A 26749-nucleotide genomic window follows, 5' to 3' on the forward strand; every position below is an offset into this window, starting at 1 on the left:
GATGACAGCAGTGTATCTTTCATTTAGAAAGTTACACTTTACTGTAGATCATTTAAGTTCATTAATATTTCTAACTAAATGTATTTTCTTTAATAAGGTTTAGTGACATTCTGATTCATTGCGCAGATCTCTGGATGAGTTCTACTCAGCAGTCAGGAAATGTTTACTATCAAAAATGTTCAGTCAAAGTGCTGCTTATTGGATTAAAGCAGTTGCCTTACAAAAGCTACGTGTGTATATAATCCGTAATCTTGGTATATTTTGTGACTGGAAGGAAGGCCACTTTCTGCAGGTCTGTGTTTGGAATGAATTATTTATCCAGACTTTTTGCTGGGAACAGGAAAATAGCAGAACTTATAAGGGAATTCAGTAGCCTTTTCATAAGAATTTTCAACAGTCCTTTATTTGCAAGGACAGTGTGTGAAGATAGGGAACAAAATACCCCAATTGGTAAAATTCCATGAACTTTTGGGATACAGACCACCTTTTGCTTCCTCCGTTAAGCAAGATAAAGGCAGGCAATGGAGTACTGTTAGAAAACTTCCAAAATATGAATGTTAGTGTTGCATAATACTTTTTCAGAATTTAAAAATTAAATCTCGTATTGTTTAAAAAACATTTTCATTCACAGATCCAAGCTGAGTTTGCAGCCACTAGGCAGTGAAAATGGAGAATTTGATATGTGTGAAGGAATCACATTTGATGAAATTATGAAAAATGTTGACAGTTTATTACAAAGGAAATGCCAGTCTGTGAGGTCAACTAGCCACTTGCTTATTATCAATATTGTTCCTGTAAAAGACATGTTGACATCTTCATTATGTGCAGAAGATCAATGGGATTTTCCATATGTTGTTCATTTATGGCCTTCTGTTCTTCTCCGCAATCTTCTTCCTTACCAAATAACTTACTCTGTAGAGGTAAGTCTTTTATGTTTAAATTTTTTGTGGTATCTTCCACTAATCATATGAAGTCTGACCAGCTGGTTGGAATATTTTAATAAATGAATATTAAAAGAAGGGGCTTCTGTTAAAGTGTTTGTAAAGCAAGTTCACAGATCTTATATGGGCAGACATGTATCTACAGAAGTCAAACAGCATCAGAATGTGAAAAGTTGTGGTATTATTAATTACTAATAATTCATACTTTAAATACATACACAAAGTGAAACTTCGTGTGCAAGCTTGGTGCAGTGAGCAAATCACTTTCTATTGCTTAAGTGCAGCTTGAGCCTAGTTAAGCAGTCTAGTTTTTCTTGTGAATTATGTGACTGCTTCAAGCGACAAAAGTGAGTCAGCCTACAATAGCATTTTGAGTGCTGTCATTGACTTTCGGCAGTAGCATGCTTTTAATGAATTCTCACAGGCCTGCTTTTTTTGCCAAGTTTTGGCTAGAATTACAGCCTATGACAGACTTCATATTTTTTTCAGACAAAATGAAATTATTAGATGCACTTTGTTATTAGACATTTGTTCAAGAGCCAGATGACAGTCAGTCTCAAGTAGAGCACCTAGAACATGCACTGTGTGGACATGGGTTCCTCAGCATTAAGCTTTTTATTCTGTTGATCTGCTATAGTTGTGTGCCACTGCTTAGTGATGTGGACTCAGGATAATAGAAATATATATGGGAGACACTAGAACTTTTGTGGTGTTTTTTTTTTTCCCAAACAGTCTTAATATTTAGTATTTGGATTCAAACAGTAGAATTTAAGCTTTATCTCAAAAGGGCAATTACTGGAGCTAGAAACCGTGGTCTCTACCAAAATGTGTGGATGTTAACAGGCTCTTTCCTGTATGTCTCTTACAAGTTTAAATTTAGTGGAAGAAGTACTGAGTTGAGGAAATCTGTCATTTAAGTGTGTTTGTGCATTTGGATTTGGTGACTCTTTTTTTGTGTGTGTGTGTTAAATATTCATGACCATGCATAGTTGAGGATTTTTTCTGTAAAATGTTGTATTGGGGTAGACATTTGAGAATTATTTAGGTAGCATAGTAAGCATTATAAAATTTTGCCAAGGTAACTTTTGCCTTTAATTTTCAAATAGAAAATAAGTTGATAAAAATTTTGAGTGTGACTTATAAATGTACACTGGGTTGTTGTGCTGGTTTTCTTTTAAAGGGAAGTGGGAACAAATATGACACTCTACAAGAAGGATGTTCTGCGCAGATTCATAATGCAGTCTTGGATCAAACAAAACTAGATTTACAGTTGCTTAACTATCTTGATCAAAACTGGAAGAGTGAGTACCACATAAAAAGCAATCTACCGGATATCAGCTTCACCACATTTTACTGCATCACAGAGCTAGATAAGGCTGAACTGGATATTGCTGTCCATGTGACCTACACAACTGGGCAGATGGTTGTAGCAATTCATAGTCCGTACTGGATGGTAAATAAAACTGGTCGAATGTTGCAGTACAAAGCTGATGGTATTCACCGCAAGCATCCTCCGGATTACAAAAAGCCGCTGCTTTTTTCTTTCCAGCCCAAAAACTTCCTCCAAAATAACAAGGTATTATGTTTTGTAAAACCTGAGAGCTCTATAATCCCTGGTGTTGTTGTATGATAGCGTTTTTACACATTGAAAGTTATCTACGGCAAGCTATGCTCTGTAAAGGGCATGAAGACCTGTAATAACTCCGACTAAAGATGGAATATTTTAAACATTATGTTTTCAGATATGGTTGAGATAGAAAATTTACATTATCAAAGGTATTGCTTAAACTGCATCAATAAAGATCCTTATATGTAAGAAATGTGAAGCTGTAGTACTTGAAAAATGAATTGTTCTTTAAAAAGGTGTGTGTGCAGTGGTGGTTGGTAGATTGGGTCTGAGATGCTATTAAGCTAGGATTAAGATGCAGGTTACCATGTGCGCTTACATTTAGATATATTTGTACTGTATATAATTTTTTAAAATGTTTTCAGTGTTTGTAAATTGATAATTAATTCAAGGTGCTTCTTCATAGGTGCAACTTATGGTTACTGACAGTGATCTGTCTGATCAGTTTTCACTGGACACTGTTGGAAGTCATGGTTCTGTGAAATGCAAGAGTCATAAAAAGGAATATCAAGTTAGTTAAATTTCTCTTTCACTTTAATTACTTTCAGGAGATACAAATGAGGTAAGAGAAGAACAGTGTACTTCTAATGCTGTCTTTCTATTCACAGGTTGGTGTCACCATAAACAACAGCAGTTTTAATATTACTAGAATTGTAACTTTCACTCCATTTTTTATGATCTCAAATAGAAGCAAATACACTTTGGAAGTAGCTGAAGAAGGCAAGGAAAAGTGGATTCCTATTGTTTTGCAACAGGTAAACTTATAAAGGAAGCTATTCCAAGTTGTTTCTTTAAGGAGAAAAAACAAATTGGTTTGAATATTCCTTGATAGAAATATGAGCCATGCATTGTTTTCAATGACAATGTCTGAATATGGTGTGCTTTTTCAATTAATTATCTGTGTCCTCTTACCTTTTCTCAGTGTTGCTTTAGGATATACTGTAAAATTAGTTTATATTGTAATTGTAATTTTTTCTGTTACCTGCATCATAAATAGTATGAAAAAAGACCTGTGCTGTTACTCTAGTATCTCTCTCTGCAGTGGCACTGAAACTTCTCTTCAGTTTTTTGCAGTGGTATGTGATAGAGTGATAGACCTGGTACTTGTCATGTCACTTTGATATAGGAAGAAAGTTCCTCAGTGGATCAGTTCAAAGAGCTCCAAGATGTTCTTCTGGGACTAGTCTCAGTGCTGATTTTTACTGCTTAATGTAAAGTGTCTAGGGAGGGATTGCTGGACCCCAGGCTAAGTGTGTGAGGATGGCTTTTGGGTTTTATGTGTGCTACAGAGATCTGAAAGGTTGCAAACTGGGTGTGCAGCTTGACTGTTTGCACTGCAGTATCCCACAATTACGTTTTGTATGCGTTTAGTGTTTTGAGGCCATCATGTCTTCCTTCAGTACATGAAGAAAAAACAGTGCCTGTTTGTGGTAGTATTGGAGACACTGAATTTAGCCTCACAAGTAAGGTCATTGGAGGCCTTCTTGCTTTTCTATATCATTCTAGTTACTTCAAGTGGTCACCAAGAAGTGCTTGCCAACTAAAACACTGAACTTAGAAGAATATTTTAAATCAGATTTGTAAGCAGATCTTTCTATTACATTTTTGGTACCATAAACACATTCTCCTTAGGTGTGCATTTTATCTTTAATGATTATGGAAGATAAATACCATTTAAATATAATTATTTTAGTTCAGGAAATCAATACTACATTGTTTGTTTTTTTTGTTGTCTTCTTGGTTTTTGTGAACTGCACACAGCGATGTTTAGATCCTTAATTGTTTAAGTCAGTTTAGCTTCCCATAACGTATACAATTATTTTCAGAAAAGTTTCTTTGCTTTTATTCAAGAATAGGCTGTTTGCCATAAGCCTACAAATTTATTCTATTTCCTAATGTTCTTATATTCCTCTGAACCAAACTTTTGTTTGACTACGCATTTTTGGATTCTTTGTATGCACGCTTCCTCATCTGGTTTCCTGATAAAGCTCATGTATAGTAGCATGGACCACTTCATATCTAACTTCTTAATCTGGGGAAATATAGTCAGTTTTTATTACTTCTTGATGTTTTGTGATTTGTATTTGATACAGAGTTGTTATTAGAATAAATTTAATTATTTTACATAAACTTTTGAATTTTCCTGTAAAAACTATTCTAAAATAATAGTTTTGAAGGTCAAATACATTGTCACATATATTACCTGTAGTTTATTGACTCTTTTATTTATATGCTTACAGAATTTTCTAGCTTGTCTCAGAAGTGTAATTGTTTCTCAGGTGTTCCATAATTGTATTAATTAATTTTCGTGTCATTTCAGTTATGAAGTGTCAAAGGAGAACTTTGTAGATTTTAGAATCACTCCTAATGTCTTCTGAAATGTTACATACTGGTGTTTATCAAATGGAGTAGTAGAGGTCAACAGAGGGCTCTGTATACCCTCCTAAATTATATCAAGCTTCACTCCCAGAGTTGCTTGTCTTTTTGCATTGTGTGTATATTTTCCCTTTCAATAAGCAGTCCACCAACATTGTTCATCTGCAACCCAGTTGCTCAATCCAGTATGTTTCTTATCTCTTCTAACTAGGCAGAGTCCAGCCACTATTGGTCTCTTTGGGCATCCAGGGTTTGTGTTCAACAACAAGTTCCTATCTGATGCTCTTACTGAAATATGGAACTTTGCTATTCAGCTAGCCTAGATTTATTTAGTTAGTTAGTTAATGCATCTGATTATTTTTTTAAAGTAATTCTCACTTCACTCTTTTAGTTTAGGTTGATCTTCAAAAAACCAAGAAGCTTAGTGAAGTGTTAATTCATGTCTCAACTTGCTCTCTTCTGTCCCCATTCTATTTTTGTCATTTTAAGTTAAGCAGAGTCCTTCCCACTGCTTTTAATTCTTATCCACTCTTCTTAGTCACAGATAGCCTGTCCTTTCTTAAACCCCATCTTGGAGATGTTCCCTCTCTGAAAAGCAGTCAATCTACCAGAAACTTTAAATACTGTTTTTAGAAAAGTCCATCATTCTTCAAGGGTTATAATAGAAATTGTTGAGCAGTGATTAGTATGAAATGGCTTTCTGAGGACAGTCCATTGTATTACCTGTAATGCAAGACCAACATACATCCTTAAAGCAAGGAAGGAAGGAAGACAGGAGAGAGGGGGAGAGAAAGAGAGAAAGAGGTTGATACTGTAACAACTTGTTTAGCATATCCTTTGTACTTATGTTGCTTTTGCTTTTAAACTTTCCTTCAATGTTGACAGGTTCTCCTTGAAGTGCTTTTGAGCTCTCTTAATTTCCATGTTGAGACTTACTTGCAGTGTTCTATGCTAGTTTGCAACACATTTAAATTTCCTTTGTAGGATACATGTTGATGTAGATTACACCTTCAATCTTGCAGTTTAACTATATTTTTTTCCTTTGTCTTCCTGCTTCCTGTGGTGTGAGAAACAATGGGAAAGGGAACTTAGTGGCATGGTAAGTTGGTGAACTAGTCTTTCACCACTGAATATTTACATTGAAGGATTCAGATGCAGTTAAGTATGATGATTTAATTTCTCAACCCATGTTGGAGAAAGATGTTCCTGAAGTTTTGGATGTTGCAGTTAAACAGTTGGAAATACAGGAAGACTGGTCTATCTGTACAGACTTTGGCTCTTGTTGGTTGAGAGTTATTGTTAATCATAGCTTGTTTCCAGAGCACGACTCTTAATTAGTCAGAAGCTTCCCTTTATTACAATTAAAATGTATTTTCCCTGCCTCCTTGTCTTATCCATTTGATGTGTAAACTATTGAAGAGAGACTGTGGAATATTTAAACCCAGAATGGCCATGATTTCAGTTGTGAATGTGACTAGCAGAACATGTTCTCTGATTTAGCTGCCTAATGCTTCTAATTTTATTTATGTATGTTTTATACCCACATACATATGTGTGTGTGTTTATTATATATATATATATATATATAGTGTTTTGAAAGCGTAGCTAGTATGTGATGTACTGTGTACTCAAGTTACTATGGGATGTATTTATGTTAAGATCTCTCACTGATTGACACTGTAAGATTGATTTGTAGTTTATTCTTACTTGGTGAGAGATCTGTTAAAAGTCTGTTAATGGAAGAACGGTTTTGTTGATTGGTGTGGGTTTTTTTTATTAGTGGTAGTTTTTTGGTGGAGTTCTGGGGGTTTTCCGTTTTGGTTTTATTTTTTTGTTACAAGCTTTGCTCTTTTGGTGTTGTAGCCATGCTCAGCTTTATACTCCATACTTCATATCCATTATCTACTTCTTCGTGTGAATACGAAGTTTTACTGTTTTCATTTTTAGTTCCTTAACTCCTCAGTTTCTTCATTGTAGTATGTATTATTTCTGACTTCCTTTCAATTTGTTATGTTCAGGTAAGTAATTACTTTTAGGTTTTTTGATAGTTTCTGATCCCACTCACTACACTTTTAGGTAGAATTCTAGTAGATGAACTTTGGGCCAAAGTTAATGCCATCTAGTTTGTTTTCTCACTTACTTTAAAATATGTGATTTTTTTTTTCCTAGTGCATTCCCTTTTGGCCTGAAAATGATGCCAACAAACTGCTTGTTAGAGTTGAAAATTCTGATCTCCCGGCAAAGAAGATAAATTTTGACAAGCAAGAAAACTGTCTGCTACTGCATTTGGACAACAAGGTAAATTGTTGCTTTCTGAAATTAGGTGAAACAACATGCATAATTGCTTAATTTCTATTGTCAAACCTTTCTGTGTTCCCATACAATTAAGCATTGCAAAAACTTCGCTGAGGAAAAGGTCATGTATATGCAAGTGTGTTATTCTCATGTTCTCTCCTTCTTGTGTGTGTTACGCAAGAGATGTTTTGTTTTAAGCTCTTTTCTGCAGAGCAGATCAATAGAAGCCTCTATCTGAGACTGAGAAGTATTTGTATTAGTTCTAAGTAATTAGTTACTTTGAAAAGTAACTTTGATTGCCCTGGCTTTACTTCTGTGTTGCACATAGTCACATCAAGCAGTAGTTTTTAAATAGATAATATTTTTAATAGTAGAGTGTTTTGGAGGACGCTAATGGCTATGAATGGTTTGAGGAAGGTAGGTTCCTCTGATACCAGCCTAAATTTTGACAGTACAGAACTCATTCAGAGTTTTGATTAATAAGTGCAATGCCTGTTACCGAGTAGTTAGATCAGGGAAATATTTTAAAGATGTGTTAAAAACAGGTTGCTTGTTTCACTATTAGATAGTTTTATCTTATGAGGCTAAAATTTTTCCAAAATACATAAATTATATTTGCTTTACTAGACATTAATTCCACTGTTACTTCCTTTATGATTTTTACATTTGATAGCTTGGAGGAATTATAGTGGATGTTAACCTGACTGAACATTCTACAGTGATTACCTTTTCTAACTACCATGATGGTGCAGCTCCGTTTCTGTTGATAAACCATACTAAAGAGGAAATTGTTGAGTATGGACAAAGGTAGGTAAGAAAAATTTTAGTGTGGATGTCTGCACGGAGACATGCAAATTGTTATTTCATATATTGTAAACATGCCTGTTTCTTCAGAAGCCTGTTTTTTTAAGAAATGGCTAATTTTATTAGAGCACACAAAAATCTGTTGTTTTATAAATTGAAGAGAGTTAATAGTTAACAGCACAGTGTTATGTAGCGGTAAGTGCCTATTTCTAGAAGTAAACAAGCTGTTTTGTGAGCTCTCTTGTCCTTTTTTATGTTAGATTTGTGTTCTTGCCCTCTACATCCCTGGTGGGGGCAAAGGATGCGCTTGGCTTCTGTGGAGCTGTGCAGGTGCTTACTGTGCAGAATAAGTAATGAATGATTTATTTGTAAGTGTGATTAGATTTGAGACTTCTACTGTTCTATCATGTTTAGTTGAGATTTAGCTGAAAGAATGGGTTAAAATGTTATGGGTGAGATGAGGGAACCAACTGAAAAATGAGTAGGTGGTTACACAAATTTTGTAAAGCCAGACCAAAACTAAGGTTATTTTAACAACTATGAATTACCTGCAATCAGTGAAGATTTGGTTGTGCACCTGCATAGAGCTGTACTGGTCCTGTTGTCAAGCTGGAATGTCTTTATAATGCTTTGCTACTGTGCACTTGGCTACTGCATGGTGCTGAGTAGAGTAAGCATATCTACAGCATTCTTGACCTGTTTCTTACTAAAAACTGAATAGTCAGTTCCTTCCAGTCAGTCAGGGTAGTGTTTAAACACTGTATATTCCTCTTTGAAGAGTACAGTCAGTTGTTTCTTTTGGTTTTTCTCAGTAAACATCAGTAATTTTTTATATTTTTACCTGGATTTTGGGAATCCTTAGTGTAAATTTAAGAAGTATATAGATAACTTCGTAATGAGCTACGGAGGATAGAATATTTCAGTCAGAAGGGACCTGTAAATATAATGTAGTCCAACTGCCCGACCCTGTCTGTGCTTAGCAGAAGGTAAAGCTGTTATTAAGGGCATTGTCCAAATGCCTCTTCATTAGTGACAGGCATGGGGCATGGACCACCCCTCTAGGAAACCTCTTCCAGTGTTTGACCACCCTCTCAACAGAGAAATGCTTCGTAATGTCCAGTCTAATCCTTCCCTTACACAGCTTAGAACCATTCACATGCCTCCTATCTCTGGATCCCAGTGAGAAGAGCTCAGCACCTCCCTCTCCACTTTCCCTCCTGCCACAGGCTCCTTTCAGAGAGGTGCAGAAGGCACCTGTCACTTTCTCAGTTTATGGGAGAGGGAATGGAGTTGGAAATCTGTTTGGCTGAAGATATCCACTGTATCCAGATACTAAACAGTGCACTTCTTTCCCTTCAGCAAATCATACAGGGGAAACCTTTCCTGAAAAACGGATTTCAAACACACTTTTTTTTTTAATATTAGTGTTAGGCAGCACAAATCCCAAATTTTTGTTTCAGCCTGTAAGCTCCATTGTATGTTTTTTTTCTCTAATTAATGTTAATCACAAGTGGGGTTGGAAATTAGTTTTTTAAAATCTATGTTGTATGCTTTATTTCTAAAGTATGCATTTATATTTTGAAGTATCTACTGGTTTTGTTATTGTGCTGAGAATTGTTTTATGCATCTTTTTTTGTGCATGATATTGTTTTAAGTTTGAATTTTTATTAATTGCAAAAATAATTAAAGGGTCATTGTTGAAATGCTAAACTGCGAAAGTCTTTGACAGAAAATATTAATTGGCATTTTAATTTAATATTACTTTGTTCTAGCTCCCTTGGTGAATTAGAAGACTGTCTTCAGCCAAATAAGGCTGTACTGTATACTTGGTCAGACCCAACAGGATCTAGAAAATTGAAATGGAGATGTGGAAACAGAACTGAAGAAGTTACCCCAAAAGAGGTACGATAACTGTCTAAATCTGTTTTTTATTTTGCCGTCTAATTTATTATCCTGTTCATCACTGCATGTATGAAATTCCATATGTAAAGAGTATGATCAGAAATCACATATATGAGGTTTAAGCACAGAACAGTAACAACACTGTGTGCGGGAGCTTGTGCCAAATAAGCATTGTCTTCAGTTCAAAAGCTTGTGCATGTTGGAGGGACTACTATAAAACTTCATAATTAAAAATGGTATTTTTTTCCTCTACCTTAAATAAATTGTATTCAATTGTTGTTCATGTTGCTGACATGTTTGCATTTGCTTGTGCATTAGAATGTTTAACAGACTTGTACAAACATTTCCTCTTGCTTGCAGGACAAAATCGAAATACTCAGCCTGGATAGTAGAAAAGCAATCTATTTAGTGTCATTTTTTGAAGGCTTGCAGCGTATTGTCCTGATCACTGAAGATGAGAATGTATTTAAATTGACATATGAAAGTGTAAAAGCAGAACTAGCAGAACAAGAAATTGTTCTTTCTTTGCAAGATGTTGGAATTTCATTGGTTAATAATTACACAAAGCAAGAAGTGTCCTACATTGGAATTACAAGGTAACATATTTTGTGTGAAACAGTCTAACATGTCTAACTTTTCATTTTGGGGTGCAACGGAAGAGGAAAAAGAGGTCTGGGTAAGAGTATTTAGAACTACCTGAAGGGGTCCTTCAGTAAAGTCGAAGAGGGACTTTTTACAAGGGCATGTAGCAATAAGGCTTTCAACTGAAATAATGTAGATTTAGACTAGATATTGGGAAGAAATTCTTTAGTGTGAGGGTGGTGAGATGCTGGAGCAAGTTGCCCAGCAGATTTGTGGCTGCCCGCTTCCTGTAAGTGTTCAAGGCCAGGTTGGATGGGGCTTTGAGCAACGTGGTTTAGTGGGGGTGTCCCTGCCCATGCAGAGGGGTTGGAACTAGATGATCTTTAAGGTCCCTTCCAACGCAAACTATTTTGTGGTGTAACATGGTGTGTTTTCCTGTGGCAAAGAGGGATGTAAGAGAAATGTTTTCACTTTGTCTTATATTAATGCATATGCTTTCTGTATTTTGATGTGTCTTGCAATAAATAGTTGTAGCTCTGTGTGGCAAATTTCCCTATACATTGAACAGAAGTATTTCCTTGGGGAAGTAGTAATCCGTTTTAAGGACTAAGGTCTGTGGGTAGTTTGTGTCAGTGGATTTTTCTGTCTTCATTACAGAAGCAAGTTGCTGAATTCTGTGTTGAAGTTTCTTATCCAGTAGCAGCTTTTACTTCTTCTAAATTTGATTGAGAAATTATGGTGACTCCAAGACTCTCTAATACTTTGGGTTTTCTACTGTAACATTACAGAGGGAAGCAGAAAATGAACTGTGCAATGCTTAAGAAATGTATGCTATCATATATGTACACAAGGGCTTTTTAGAATTCTAAAGGGACACCTCTATATCATCACCATAATTCACATACTTCTGTATATTCATAGCTATGGGGTTACTAGAGGGAGTTTTTATCTCTTGGTTAATTCTTTGCACTGCAAAACAAAAAGAAAGAACTTTACATTTATTCTTCACATTTCATATCTCTCATTCATAAAGAAAATCCCAATCCTTGCTGTCACCTGGGATCTAGACTGTGGAAATGCTCCATTAAAAGTGGCAGTTAGTTGCCTAGTCAGTGTTGTTTAGAAACTGTCGTCCGTAGTCAGTGTTGTTTTCTTGTTAAACCCTGAGTGGGTGTCAAACTCCTGAAAGCCCATTCTGAGGAAAAGTGATTATTTCTTGGGTATGACGAAGATGACCCTGTTATTCAGAATGTTCCCCTTTGTGAATGTCTTGTAAAAAGTAAGGAAAAGGTAATTTGTATCTATCTTGATGCACAGACAGGTTTCACCATGTCTGTTCTGGGTTCGCAGCACATCTTGGAGGAAGGACGTTAAAAAAACCCAAGGAGTTAAAAAGGGAAAACTCCCAGGAGTTTCAAAGTAGTACTCCATTTTGTAGCTGTTGTTTTGCTCTTTAGCACACATTTTTCTGCCACTGATATGTCTGAACTGAGATGCGATGTAGCTAAAAGGGATTGGATTAGGGGACTGTCTGGAAAACTGTATTTGTGGGTTATAGTCTTGACTTGTGAAAAAAAGAAATACCTTCCACCCCTCTGATAATGTTGGTCGGTGCCCAGTGATTTGCCTTTGGTTTGAATATAGATGAAATCAGACACAAAAGCTTCTCACAGAAGCAGTGGAATTAAAAAGAGTCTAGTGCCCTTTAAGGATGATTAATTATTTTGTTTGTTGGTTTGTGGTGGTTTTTGTTGGTTTTTTTTTGGTGTGGTTTTTTTTAATTAATAAAAATAAGAGTTAAAAGAAAAGAACTGAGTTTGAGATACCATTTAAAAAAATAACACCACCAACAAAACAAACAAAACCAAAACCTCCTACCATAAAACATGGTAGAGGAAACATGCAAACCAGAATCACTATCTATTGATTAAGACAGAAAGAGTGAAGAAACTAGCTATCAAAAACAAGAGGCAGTTCAGGAAACAGGTTCTCAAGCTTTTAGTAAATTCGGCTATGACAAAGTACATGCAGGAGTATATGCAGAAAACTATCCTGAGACTTTAGAATAGTGGATGACAGTACTGTTAAAACTGAGCTTCCTGATCAAGTAGCCTTACATACCCATCTTCATCAAAATGGGGAGTTATACAGACTTGCTCTTGACTTTTCTTTGTTGCACTGTGTTGGGAAGACTGGCTCCCACTTAGTACCAGAAGGGCAATGGTTGATTTGGGTCACTTTTATTTACTGCAGCAATGTTTTGTGATGTGGTTTCTCATTCCATGGTTATAACCTGTGATAAAACTTGTCCTTCTTTCTTGGACCTTTGTTTTGTTTTCAAAGTTCTGATGTGGTTTGGGAGACAAAACCCCAGAAGAAGTCAAGATGGAGACCCATGAGTGTTAAGCAGACTGATAAATTAGAACAAGAATTCAGAGATTACACTGAGCTGACACCTTCAGAAAATAAGATTATTGAGTTGGAATCAAATGTTTTGGTAATACTGATGGTTCTTTAATTCTATTGTTTACATGTATACACAGGAAAAAGACAATTTATCAATTTTTGCTATCCTTGAAGAAACTTCCCATGAGAATTAAGATGTTTAATTTACCTAGTCCATTTGAAAACCCTTCTGAATCTACAGAAAAAGCCTTTGGAAAAAAAAAATAAATCCATAAATCTTTGAAACTGCAGTGTAACTTTTTTGCAGATCATGGGACTAAACATGCATAAAGCCTGCACTAAAGGAGCTTTGCATGTGGTTCATATATTATACTAAGGAGATGGGCAGGGTGTTAGTTTTGAATTTGTTTTTTTCTTATTTTGCTTTAGCCCAAAATCTTGTATTTTTTTAAGTGCCTTATTGTGAGATAATTCAACTGTGTCAATCAATCAAATATATAAGAAAAAATAATCCCAGAAATTTTGGGAGACTGTAGGGGCACGTTATGCTCCAAATGCTGCCATCTTTGTCTGTAGATAAATTCTAGGTGCTCAGAGTCCTGTTGTAGGTAAATTAGCATGGTACAGGTAAATGAGCCAAATAGACCTTTTATGTTGTTTCTATAGAAAGCCATGTACTAAGCAGTAGTAATCCCCCAAATAATGCAGTTTTTTTATATTTTACTTTTATATAAGTTTATGACAAAATTTGATTGTTTTAAATAAACAAGTTATGACATGGGACTTAAAAGCTGCAAGACTTGTACTGCTAAGCTATCTTTACAATGTTAATGAACAGTGTAAATTTTAAAATATATTATAAAAAGCATTCTTTTGGAACACATAGTATACCAAATTTTCTTCAATAATACAATAGGTGTGTTTAACTCCTAATGGAATCAACATGAAAATTCAGCAACCAAATGAGATTCCTATCAGACGAAATTACTTGCCAGCTTTAAAAGTAGAATACAGCTCATCTGCACATCAGAAGTCTTTCAGAATTCAAATTTACAGGATACAGGTGAGTTTTTAGTAAGAGTGAGTAGTGAGTAATTTAGTAAGAAACAGCAACTTTTATGGAAACATGGATTTATTTTTAGAAGTGTGTGGATTTGTCATGTTTTGATTTTAATTGTACTCATTGGCTTTTACATCAGTGCTTCTCGATTGATCTTTGGAAGTACCATTTAAATAGAAAAAGCCCCACACAACTATAACTGCTCAGGAAAAACATTTATCATTCATCTTCCATGCTTTTTCTTGTGGCTTTTCTTTACAACTAACATAAATATACGTACAATTTGTAGTTTTGCGTATGCTCAAGTTTATTAAAAGGGATCCTATGCAAAAATTGCATGGACCATTTATTACCACCAACTTAGAGCATCTTTTCTAGTCTTTTTGGATTGGTTAATTTAATTTTGAAAATAGAGGTATTTTGAAGCACAATAGTGGCTTTTTTTTTTCTGCGTTTTTATTGGTGGAATGCTACAGGTAATTTTTGTAAGTCTTGTGATTGCCTTGATTTTAAAATACTTCACTGTTGAAAAGCTAATGTGCTGCATCTTGTCCTGTCCTTAACCCTATTAGATACAAAACCAGATTCCTGGAGCCATATTTCCCTTTGTGTTTTATCCTATTAAACCTCCAAAGTCCATCGCCTTGGATTCAGGTTTGTTGTTTTAGTTAAATGTAATTCTTCTCAAATGACAAGGTAATTTGCTTGCACTGAAGTTAGCCGTGACATTTTTAGCAGATGATGTCTGGACTGACTACACGTAACAAAAATACTGATGTTAGAGACAGGGAAGCAATTTACTCTACAAAGAAGATACACAGAAAACCATTTAAGTGGTTAACAGAAGAAAACAAAATTTATTTCATCCATCGATCTCATACCTCTTAAGCAAATCTTTTTGACATACTAGTTCAGTGCTCTCACCAAGATAACATGAAAGTTACATTTGGATAAAGCTTAAAACAGGCTTTTGAAAGTTGCCTTCAGACTACAACTAAAAGTTAATGCTGACTAATACAGAAGAGTTGCCTGCTGAAAACAAGAAAAGATCACATTGTTGCTTATATTGATGGTAGTGAATCTGTTGCACTGTTTCTGTATTACTTGCAAGTGCGGATCTGGGGCAGTGACTCACTCTTCATCTCTAGTAATGTGATTTTTTTTCTACTGCCCCAAATAAATTGTCTTAATAATGTTGTTTTGTTTTGTTTTTTAACTTGCTTGCATGCGATAGATGACCCAGCGACCTATCTGAAATAATCTTAGCTAATAAGAAAAGAAATGTGTGTGCCACCCTAAGCTCAATATTGCTGTATGAGGCACCACTTATAAGCTGGGTGATAGCAAACTTTTTTTTGCCTGTTTAGCATCTAGCTTTCCAACTTCTCCGTTGCTTGGAGCATAGAGCTCAATGTCAGTATACTACGTGATGAACTGAAGTCTTCCATTGACTCATCCAAGTCACTTGGAAGGCCAGAGTAATCCAAGGATGGATTCTGGATTAAGACAAAGAATACTGCTTGTAGTTATGTACGGAAGCTAATAAGATGTCAGGTGCTCATTTGCAATATGTTTAATTTCAAGCTAGAGTGCGTAAATCTGTGGATTTTTTTGTTTGGTTGTTTTTTTGTTTAGTTTAATCCTAGAATGGTGAAAGTTGGAAGGGACTTTAAAGATCACCAAGTTCCAACCTCCTGACTATGAGCAGGGTCACCTCCCACAAGCCCAGGCCTCATCCACCCTGGCCTCAAACATGTCCAAGGAGGGGGCAATATTACCCCTGACCAAATTATTATATTTTTGTATCAGGTGTTGGAAAGTCTTATTCCATGACTCAGCAATTTTTTAAAGTCTAATATCAATATTATTGTGCTTTTAAATGAAAATGGCACATTTTCGAAGGTCAGCAAAGTAGAATTTTGATGTTCCATTTCATTCTTGTTTTCCTATTCCTTTCTGTTCCTGCTCCTTTCCCTGACTTAGTTGTTTGCCTGTCATATCTATTATGTAATCCTACTTTATAGGCTTGAGAAAATCCTGGACATACATGAAATTTTCATATTAAAAATACAAAGATATGTCTATCATACAAAATCTGTACTGATCTCTTTTTGTTTTACAATTCATAGCACCGAAACCATTTACTGATGTCAGTATTGTCATGAGAACTGCAGGACATTCACAAATATCTCATATTAAGTAAGTATTTTGACATGTTCCATCTCTTTTGCTATGGATTATGCTTAATCAATCTTTAAAACGATTATAGGGGCAAATGTAGTGCAAGATTTTATACCAGTGCATTATTGGAAAGATCAGAGCTCTTGGAGATGAAAGCTTGGCCCCCTATATAATCCACATAATTGCAGAGTAAAGCAAGGATATTTAAGTGTCTTTTTAATGCAGAATTTTCATCTTTAACTTAGAAGAACCTCTGTCTGGAGCTTTATACAGTCCTAAATGCTGCTGCTTGATTAAAATTGTTCTGGTTAGAGGAAATCTGATTTTCTTACACTATTATGCAAAGCCTGCTTTTCACCAGTAATGATGAATTCCATTAGGTTACTAATTTTCATACCACACCTTAATAATTCTTTTTTGTTTCATATGTAGGTATTTTAAGGTCCTGATTCAAGAGATGGATCTCAGATTAGATCTTGGCTTCCTATATGCAGTGGCTGAATTTTTTACACAGACTGATGTGCTGAGTGACCAAGAGGTAGACACTTTATGTTGTTTAAAGATGAGTAGATTTAGTGTTTGTAATTATTCAACTTATATTTAAAAAAAAACCAACCAACCAGACTTGGTCTTCTGTGTCCGTAACACTGGTTAATTGCTGTGTCTGGGACTAATGTGAAGCTGTGAGATTTTTAAGGGTTACTTCTGTAACTTTGGTGATTTTAAGGAAAATTTTTAAAAAGGAGTATGATATGGTTGACATGTTGATACTAAATGGAGAGGAGAGAGCAGTGGGAAGGAATTGAATTCCTGTACTGTAGAGAGAAGGAGAGAAGTTTGTGCAGAGAAATAAAACGTAATATGAAGTGCAAGATAGTCTGCTTGATAAATAACAATTAAGACTTCAGAGACAAGCACAAGGCAACCGAAGCACCACACTTTCTTGGATTTGCCAACCTCCCCCTCTCCTGCCCCCCCCCAAGCTGTTTAGATACAGTGCAATTCTGTTGTATGTTTGGCATGCCATTGTTGTTAGGGGTATTGAAATTGAATGTCAGTACATAAGGAACTGATAATAGATTGCTTATCTCAAAGTGTACTGGTTTTGTCTGCATCTCAAGAATGCTGCTAGTGAAAAATGAATCAGAAATATTTGCATAAAAGATCTACCTGGTTTAATAGAGCAAAAAGAGCCTTTTTTGATGTAGCATTTAAAGGTATAGTCTTACTGTGGTGAGTAAAAGGTATGCTGGAAAGGCCCTTTACTTCTATTTCTGCATATCTACACATCAGAGATTAAAAAAAAAAGTATTACTGCTCAGGGTTATACTGAAATAGGGAGAAAATATTAAAAAGTTGCTATAGAGTGCATATAAATTAAGAAGTGGAACAAGAGAATTAATTTTTAGAATAACATTTCAAGCACAAGAGTCTTGTTAGCATTTGAAAGTTTACAGCAGAGTAAATGTATGTAAATCTGCAAGTTGTAGTTGAGTAGATACTTTCATCTAAGTACATTTGTCACTGTTGCACAGTATAATGTGTTAAATGTACCCTCAGTTTCCTACTTCTGTTTCTTAAGCATATGGAATTCTTTGTTTTGAATTATACAAAGAAGATTCTGATTTTAGCAGGTTGTTTGTAGCTTGTGTTCTGGCCTGTAACGAAGAAAACCAAATGTTCTGTCTGGTTCATGGATGCTTATGTGGTTACCTTGAATCCAGGCATGAAGATCTAGTTGATTCTTCCTAGTCCTGTCTTCATTTCCTGTTGCTGTAAATTGAAGCCTGTGAGTTCTTTGCAGAGCTCTACTGGCAGCACAGCTTTGGAAAGACTCACAAAAACATACTGATTGCTTATTGATTTGAGAACTGTTGGTGATAATGCAACTTCTAGGAAAATTTTAGCTTCAAGAATGGGATCCTCTCTGGTGAAATGCACCTTTCTCTAATTCAAGACCTAAGCATGTGTTTACAGATTGTCTTTTCTTATATTGTAAACTCTTGAATCAAAACTGCATAATATAATTATTTTAAAGGCTGAATGAGTCAGTTTTGTTAAAGAGCATAAGCACAGGTAAACATCTTTAAAAGTGTAAGTAGTAAGAACAAGCAGTCTTAATTGTGACTTAAAAAATATAAGGAAATTTGAAGCATTTCTTAAACAAAGCAGGCATCTAGTGGACATTAATAATGTTGCTTTAGAATTGTTTCAGAAATGTTGATCAATTTTCCTATGTAGGAATATGTAGTCTAAACTGGTGGCTCCCAGCAGTGTGTTAGGAAATACAGTCTGTTACATTTATTGATAACAGGTGTACCTATGAATTTTAGGTTACTGTGGTAGTTTGAAGAATTACGTTGAATTTCAATGCATGGTTTTATTGTGGGAAAAGTACAGCTATATTTTATTCCCTCCCCTTCCAGTGGAAAGATTAATGATTTGATACCAGCAGTATGAGCTGATTCACTAAATCCAGAGATTAGAGGAGATCCTCTTCTGCACTTCTATTTTTAGTGGAATAGCAAATAATAATTTTAGGATTTGATTCCTATTTATTAGTTAGTGCCTTGACTGTTCTGCTTGTTTTAAGTAGCAAGGTGGTACCAGGGATACTCTTCTGAAAGGACCTCTCACATTATTTTCACTCAGAACTTAATTTTATTTAACAATTAAGTCTTTTCTGACTACAACTTCAAAATTGTTATTATATACAATTTTTAATTTTTTTTTTTTTTTTTTGCACTTGGCCATTATTTAAAAAACTCTTGTAAAGGAGCTCTAGCTTTTGAATGAGAAAAAAGGGCTACATGCAAGCCTTCTCAGAGTATGTAAAAGTCAAGTTTCTATATGACAGAAAATAGTATTTATTTTTTTTTACTTAGAAACTTCAATGCTATGTGTTCAGAAGGGTATATATGCATGCCCCTTGTTTGACTCAGCTAAAAATTGTCCAAACTTTATTTGAAAGTATTTTATATTTGAACTTTCATGAGAACATTTATTTATTTATTTATTTATTTATTTGTTTATTTATTTATTTTACTATTAGTTGGGTGTATGTTGGATTGTCTTTTTATAACCATTTTTCCTCTTCATACAAAAAAAGTCAGCAAACACATTCTAGTTAAAAATACTCTAAAATGTTGAGTCTATAAGTAAAATATCAGGATAGTATAAATAGTATTAGTCAATGTATTGTGTCTTAACAACAAATGCATGGTAATTGTATATACTCTAAACGTTAAAGTAATACTGTTTTTAAAATGTATTCACAGCTAGAACTTTTCAAAAAGGATGTTCAGTCTCTTCAAGAAGAACTGATGAGTGTGTCATCAATGGACACATCACAGATCAGCTTGTATGAATATTTTCATATCTCTCCAATTAAGGTACGCTTTTTCGTAGTACAGCCTGTGTTTGCCCTCTGAGGAATTTTTGTCCTGTGCAGGAGAGTAGGCATTGGAACTGAAGAAACATATGGGTGATCAGAAATTACACAAAAATGTCCCTGAAAAGTGCTTTCACTGTTACCAGTAGCAGCATTACTGTGCAGTGACATTTTCTGCTTTATTGTTACTTACTCACTAGAAAAGCAGTTTTTATTTTTGTCTCGAGGCTTTTGGCTCTTCCCCATTCCCATAAACGTTCAGGTACAGCTGATTAGTAGTGTGTGCATACATGGAAGCAAAACAAACTGTTTGCCCAAATCTATCTCAGCATTTTTAGCTTACTGGTTCTAGTTTTGGGGTTTGTGTTTTTTACACAATAATTTGTGTAGCTGATGTTGTTAAACGTGCGAGGGTACTTTGGAGGTTAGGTACTGCGAGGTACTTGGTAGGAGAATCTCCTCTCCATTTCATAGGAAATAGATCAAAGAATGGTTTGAGTTTCAACTCCTTACAGTAGCTGGTGAGGTGTTAGAAACAGTCTGCTATAAGAATAGATAATTCCAGGAAGTGCTTGGCTAGCTTTATATGAGTAGCTCTTTCAGTGTTTCTTCATTTAGGTGTTCTTAAGTATGTCTCCAGTTGTTTTATTGCAAAAACTGCTCAAGATGTGACAAAAGTAAAATGCCCTTTATTTGTTAAGATAACAAAGTGAACACTTTGTAACAAAGTAAACAAAAGCTTATTTTTTAGTGTATTCTGTCATATTTGACAAGAAGAAAATCTGTGTAGGAGATAGGATGGTGTATATGGCCTGAAGTTCTAATAAAAGATTAATCTTTAACAGTTATGAAGTCAATATAGAAGTGTGAAATTAAGTGACAACGATTCTGCAAGATATGCTAAGTCTCTATGAAGTGAGCTATAGTTAAGCTCTGTCATACCATACATTAATGAATGGCCACATGGTGTGTTCAGATAATGCAGAACAGGCATAGCTGCTTTTCTTATGCCCACTGAGCACTTTTCCTGACTATTTTTTCTGTTTTGAGACTGTCACCTTAATTGCTGTGAAATTAGTATTTTGGTTAATTCAGGTCTGCACAGGTGAGATTTTCCTTGCGTACATGTTCAGTGTTATTTAGCACCCATAAAACTAGTATTAATAATTGTTTGTTTTCAGCCTTTTGTTTCTCATTTGTGCTTGGACACCATGCTGTTGTCATTTGCAGTCTGCTTTGATTTTGGGTATTACTTAAAAAACCAACATTTTGGAAACAAGCTAGTAACCTAAATTGGAGACCTTATAGCAGCCTTCCAGTACCTGAAGGGGCTTACAGGAAAGCTGGGGAGGGACTGTTGGCAAGGATGTGCAAATGATAGGAAAAGGGGCAATGATCTTAGAGCAGAGTAGATGCAGATTAGACATCAGGAAGAAATTCTTTACAGTGAGGGTGGTGAAACAGTGACCCATGTTCCCCAGAGAAGTGGTGGAGGCCCCATCCCTGTAGACATTCAGTGTCAGACTTGATGGGGCTCTGAACAACCTGATCTAGTTAAAGATGTCCCTGCTTGTTACAGGGGTTGGACTAGATGATCTTTAACCCTTCCAACCCAAAACATTCTATGATTCTGTGATTCTGTAAATTACAGCTAGAAGATTCTGGTCACTTTGTCTAAAAACATGAGTAAGCAATTTCAAGTTCCTGTTTTCTTAAAGGTGGTTCCAGTTGATTTGTTTTAGTTCAAATGCATGTTTTTTTATTGTTCTATGTGGTGTATTTATGTTCTCTGTTATGAAGTCAGTCACGATTAGAAATGTCTTTTCACAATTTTTTTAATAAGCTATATTATTATGAAGATAGAAATATAATACTTCTAATAACTCATAATTTTATTTCTCAATTTCATTTTTATCCTTAAGTTACATTTAAGCTTTTCACTCAGTACGGGTGGAGAAGACAGTAACAAAGAAGAAAGAAAGAATGAATTGATACCACTTCAGTCCTTGAATCTCCTGCTGAAGAGTATAGGGGCCACCCTCACAGATGTACAAGATATTGTCTTTAAGTAGGTTAAAAATAATATTTTAAAGATTAAACCAATATTATGTATGTTAGATTTTATTTTGCGGTGTGCAATAACGACGTAGTTTTTTTTGTTTCTTTCTTTTTTTAGATTGGCATTCTTTGAACTCAACTATCACTTCTGTACTACACAGCAACTCCAATCAGCAGTTTTAAGACATTATTCAAAACAGGTTAGAATAAGTACATTTAATTATTTCAGTAAATTAGTATTTTCAAAGTGTAACTGTGTGTTTTGGTTTGATGAAAATAAATAAAATTACTTTCAGCTATATGTACTTGTACAAAGGTGAAATACATAAACACATAAAAAACAACTACTAATTGGTTGCATTGTATTGCCTTTATTTTGAGGGCAAATACTGTTTCCAAATTATGACTAGAGGAAAGGTGGCATGGATAACAAAGCAATTTGCTGGAATAGATAGGGGAAGCAAAAATAATGCAGCTCTGATAGAGCAGAATTAGTTTACACATTAATGGTATATGGATTATAATCACTCTTTGGCCTTTATGTACTGTTCAGGTTCTGTCATCCAGTGGAGAGAATCCTTCAGATGTGCTTTTCTGTGGAAGAATTAGTCCTTTTCTATCTGTCCATCATTAATCATAAGGGATTATTCGGACAAGAACCCTAGTGACCCTCAGACTATTACTTATCCTGATACTCCATTTGAGTGGAGATGAAGCTGTAATGCTTATTTCAAGGATGGTCAAAAGAGACTTTAGGGCCTTGGGACAGCTGGTGACGGAAGCTGGGATAGAGGTTATTTTTTCTTCTCTCCTTCCAGTTGCAGGCAGTGAAATTGGAAGAAACAGGCGCATCCAGTCTACTAATACATGGCTCTGTGGGGTGGCCTAGGCAGCACCAGGCTTGCTGGCTTTGGATGGGGTTCACCTTTCCCAAAGGGGAAGGTGTGTCTTTGCTCAGGAGCTTGCAGGACTCACAGACAGAGCTTTAAACTTAACTTGAGCAGGGAGGGGGATAATATCAGGCTTGCCTGTGATGGCTGTGGGATGACATGCCAAAGTTAGAAGGACAGGGTGCTAATGAGGGCCTTCACTCTGAGACGTGCTGGGTACACTGCAGCACACCTAATGTGTTACAGAGATGAGTAAGGGGCTCCTGAGATAGTAGGAGCTGACAGAAAAGTACTGGCAAGATACCTCAAGGGAATTGTAGCCAGCAGCTTCATCAGGGGTCCAGCTTAAATGCCTCTAAGGAGATGCACACAGCATGGGGAATAAACAAGAGGAGTTAGAGATACACATATACCTGCAGGGCTGTGATCTTGCTGGTATCATGAAGATACGTTGGGATGGCTTCTGTGGCTGAACTGTTAGAATGGAAGGACACAGGCTCTTCAGGAAGGACAGGCAGGGGAGATGAGGAGAGAGAGTGACCCTTTATGTCAATGGCCAGCTGGAGTCCATGGAGCTCTGCCTGAGGATGAATGAGGAGCTGACTGAGAACTTACAGATCAGGATTGAAGAAGAGCAGGGGACATTACAGTGGGAGTCTGCTACAGGCCACCTGACCAAGAAGACTGAGTGGATGAGGCCCTTTATAGACAGATAGGAGTAGTCTCACATTCACAAGCCCTGGTCCTCAAGGGGGTCTTCAACCACCCCAATATATGTTGGAGGGACAACACAGCAAGGCATAAGCAATTCAGTAGGTTCCTGGAGTGTGTAGGCCGTAACTTCCTCCTCCAAGTGACAGAGCAGCCAACAAGGGCTGTGTTGGACCTTGTTCTCACCAGCAAGGAGAGGTTGTTGGGGAATGTGAAGCTCAAGGTCAACTTTGGCTGCAGTGACTATGAGATGGTGGGGTTCAAGATTCTTAGGGCAGTGAGGAGGATGCACAGAAAGCATGTTTACCCTGGACTTCAAGAGAGCAGACTTTGACCTCTTCAGGGCCCTGCTTCGTAGAGTACCATGGGATAAAGCTCTGAAGGAAAAAAGGAGCCCAAGAAACCTGGTCAATATTCAAGGACCACCTCCTACAAGCTGAGGAGCAATGTGTCACAACAAAGAGGAAATCATGCAAAACCACCAGGAGGCCTGTGTGGATGAACAAGGATCTCCTGGACAAACTCATATATAAAAGGGAAGCCTACAGAAGGTGAAAGCAAGGACAGGTAGCCTGGGAGGAGTACAGAGAAACTGTCTGAGTAGGCAGGGGTCAGGTTAGGAAAGCTAAAGCCCAGACAGCACTAGCAAATGCTCAATCTACACCACCCAAGTCACAAAGCCAAAGGCAGAGACTGGGAGAATGAAGAACCACCCATTCTATGATTCTATGATTCTATGGTAGGAGAAGAATAGGTCTGGGACCCTCAAAAGAACCTGAAAGTGCACAAGTCCATGGGACCTAATGAGATACGTCCACAGGTCCTGAGGGAACTGGTGGATGAAGTTGCGAAGCTACTTTCCATCATATTTGACTAATTGTGGCAGTCTTGTGAAGTTCCCACTGACTGGAAAAGGGGAAACATAAACCCCATTTTCTGAAAGGAGAAAAAAGAAGACCCAGGGAACTACAGGCCAGTCAGTCTCACCTCTGTGCCTGGCAAGATCATGGAGCAGATCCTCCTGAAGGCTCTGCTGAGGCACATGGAATATAAAGAGGTGGTTGCTGACAGCCAATGTGGCTTCACTAAGGGTGAGTCATGCCTGACAAGTCTGGTGGCCTTCTGTGGTTGCAGTGTTGATGGATAAAGGAAGAGCAACTGCTGTCATCTGTCTGAACTTCTGCAAAGCTTATGATACTCTCCCTCATGACATCCTTGTATCTAAATTGGAACGATGGACTTGATGGATGGACCACTTGGCGGATAAGGAATTAGCTGCATGGTTGCACTCAGAGTTGCAGCCAGTGGCTTCATGTCCAAATGGAGAGCACTTAGAAGTGGCATTCCTCAGAAATGTGTTTTGGGACTGGTGCTGCTTAACATCTTTGTCAGTGACATGGACAGTGGCAATTGAATGCACCCTCAGCAGATTTGCAGATGACACCAAGGTGTGTGGTGCTGTGGACAAGCTGGAGGGAAACGATGCCATCCAGAGGGACCTTAACAGGCTTGAGAGGTGGGCAAACGGCATGAAGTTCAACGTGGCCAAGTGCAAGGCCTTCACCTGGGTCGGGGCAATCCCAAGAACAAATACAGGTTGGTGGAGAATGCATTGAGAACAGCCTTGAGGAAAAAAGTACTTAGGGGTGTTGATTGATGAGAGGATCAACACAAGCCAGCAATGGCCCTTTCAGCCCAGAAAGCCAACTGTGTCCTGGGCTGCATCAAAAAAGGCATGGCCAGCAGGACAAAGGGGGTGATTCTCCCCTTCTGCTCTGCTGCAGTGAGACCCCACAAGGAGTGCTGTGTCCAGTTCTGGAGCCTGCAGCACAAGAAGTACATGGAGCTGTTGGAGTGAGTCCAGAAGAGGGCCATGAAGGTGATCAGAGGGCTGGAGCCTCTTCTACAAAGACAGGCTGAGCGAATTGACATTGTTCATCCTGAAGAAGAGAGAGCACTGAGGAGACCTTAGAGTGGCCTTCCAGTATCTGAAGAGGCCTACAGAAAAGCTGAGGAGCGACGTTTTACAATGGCTTGTAGTGACAGGATGAGGAGGAAGGGCTTTAAACTAGAAGTGCAGAGATGAGGAGGTGGTGAGACACTAGAACAGGTTGTGCAGGGAGGTTGTGGATGCTCCATCTCTCAAAGTGTGTAAGGCAAGGTAGGATGAGGCTCTGAGCAATCTGGTCTAGTTTGAGGTGTCCCTGCTCGTGGCAGAGAGGTTGGAACCTGGTGATCTTTAAGGTACCTTCCAACCTAAACTGTTCTATGGTTCTAGATTAATTTAATGCTCTATCCATCTTTAAAGCAGAAAAAAATATACAGGGTTTTAATGGGGAATGAGGTATCTGTTGTTCTCTGATCCTTCCTTTTTCCAGAGGAAAAATGAGAAATATCCTAGAAGATTATGAACTATTTGTATTTTTTTTTAAATGAAGCTACGCTTCATATAGATGTAGTTTCAATGTTTTGCTGTTACAATCAATAACATTTTCTGAGCATGTGCAAACAAGCCAAATTGCATCCTGTAGTATGAGAGAAATCTAGGTACTGTGCTTGCTTTGTAAAATCTCAAGAACATTCATGTCAGTTATTTGTGAAATGCATGTAATATGTAATGTCTATTTGATTGGCTTAATATGATTTCCTCACCATGAGATCCTTTTTATTACAAATACTTCTACTTTTTTTTTTTTTTAAATGAGGTTTTTATATTAATCTCATGCTACTTTTTATGTTTTAATCTAGGTTTACTATACTTTGCCTTTGATTTAGTGTAATATCTGAAATATTTTTCCTTATAACTATTTTTATTTTAGGCTATTAAACAGATGTATGTTCTAATTCTTGGCCTTGATGTCTTGGGTAATCCATTTGGATTCATAAGAGGCTTGTCTGAAGGAGTAGAAGCATTCTTCTATGAACCTTACCAGGTAAAATTCTCTGCTGCCTTCTTATGAATTGTAACAAAAGTAGATAGATACTAATTATATTGAAAAAATGGATGCATTAAGACCTTTTTTGGGTTTAAATTTAGATTTAGAATTGCAAATTTGAAGTGCCAGGAAAAATTACTGCAAAACTCAAGTGAGATTAAAAGGAGAGAGTACTCCATTTAATTTAATTCAGGAAAGTCTGATCCTTATGGTTATTTTTTTTTTTTTTTCCACCCATTTTCTTTAAAAGAAGCAGACTTCAGGGAATGAATTGGTATTCTAAAATAATCTTTCACAGCTCTTTTTTAGGGTGTTTTCACACTTTATCACTTAGTCTTGCCTTCCTGTTCTCTTTGTTATATATTAATTCCATGGAAAACATAAGATTTAAAAATACATAATAGACACTGTTTGAAGCTTAACAGAAATGCATCCTTTTTTTTTCTTAGGGGGCGATCCAGGGTCCTGAGGAATTTATAGAAGGAATGGCACTAGGAGTTAAAGCACTAGTGGTGGGAGCTGTTGGTAAGTTTCAGAGTTACCACAGTAGTATACTTCTTAGCAAGCCATACAGGTAAGTATTTGCAAA

At 36.6% G+C, this 26749-nt stretch overlaps 1 protein-coding gene across 5 annotated transcripts in view; it reads left to right on the forward strand.

Moving 5' to 3' along the window:
* The window catches only part of VPS13A (vacuolar protein sorting 13 homolog A), a 103036-nt gene that overhangs the window by 59775 nt on the left and 16512 nt on the right, over positions 1-26749 (forward strand). For 2 of the 5 annotated variants that reach the window (XM_051643453.1, XM_051643455.1), the window contains exons 47-65: positions 632-920; positions 2122-2517; positions 2975-3079; positions 3177-3322; positions 6004-6043; positions 7114-7242; positions 7913-8046; positions 9816-9945; positions 10306-10541; positions 12871-13024; positions 13850-13996; positions 14566-14647; positions 16123-16192; positions 16607-16712; positions 19453-19566; positions 21488-21633; positions 21742-21823; positions 26044-26157; positions 26610-26685. In XM_051643453.1, the coding sequence (XP_051499413.1) occupies positions 632-920; positions 2122-2517; positions 2975-3079; positions 3177-3322; positions 6004-6043; positions 7114-7242; positions 7913-8046; positions 9816-9945; positions 10306-10541; positions 12871-13024; positions 13850-13996; positions 14566-14647; positions 16123-16192; positions 16607-16712; positions 19453-19566; positions 21488-21633; positions 21742-21823; positions 26044-26157; positions 26610-26685 (2696 nt within the window). Of the gene's footprint in view, positions 1-631; positions 921-2121; positions 2518-2974; positions 3080-3176; positions 3324-6003; positions 6044-7113; positions 7243-7912; positions 8047-9815; positions 9946-10305; positions 10542-12870; positions 13025-13849; positions 13997-14565; positions 14648-16122; positions 16193-16606; positions 16713-19452; positions 19567-21487; positions 21634-21741; positions 21824-26043; positions 26158-26609; positions 26686-26749 lie in introns of those variants that run through there. The other 3 variants (XM_051643454.1, XM_051643456.1, XR_007891884.1) reach the window with 2 other exon arrangements.

Source organism: Apus apus, chromosome Z (assembly GCF_020740795.1).
Source record: "Apus apus isolate bApuApu2 chromosome Z, bApuApu2.pri.cur, whole genome shotgun sequence".
Lineage (NCBI taxonomy): Eukaryota > Metazoa > Chordata > Aves > Apodiformes > Apodidae > Apus > Apus apus.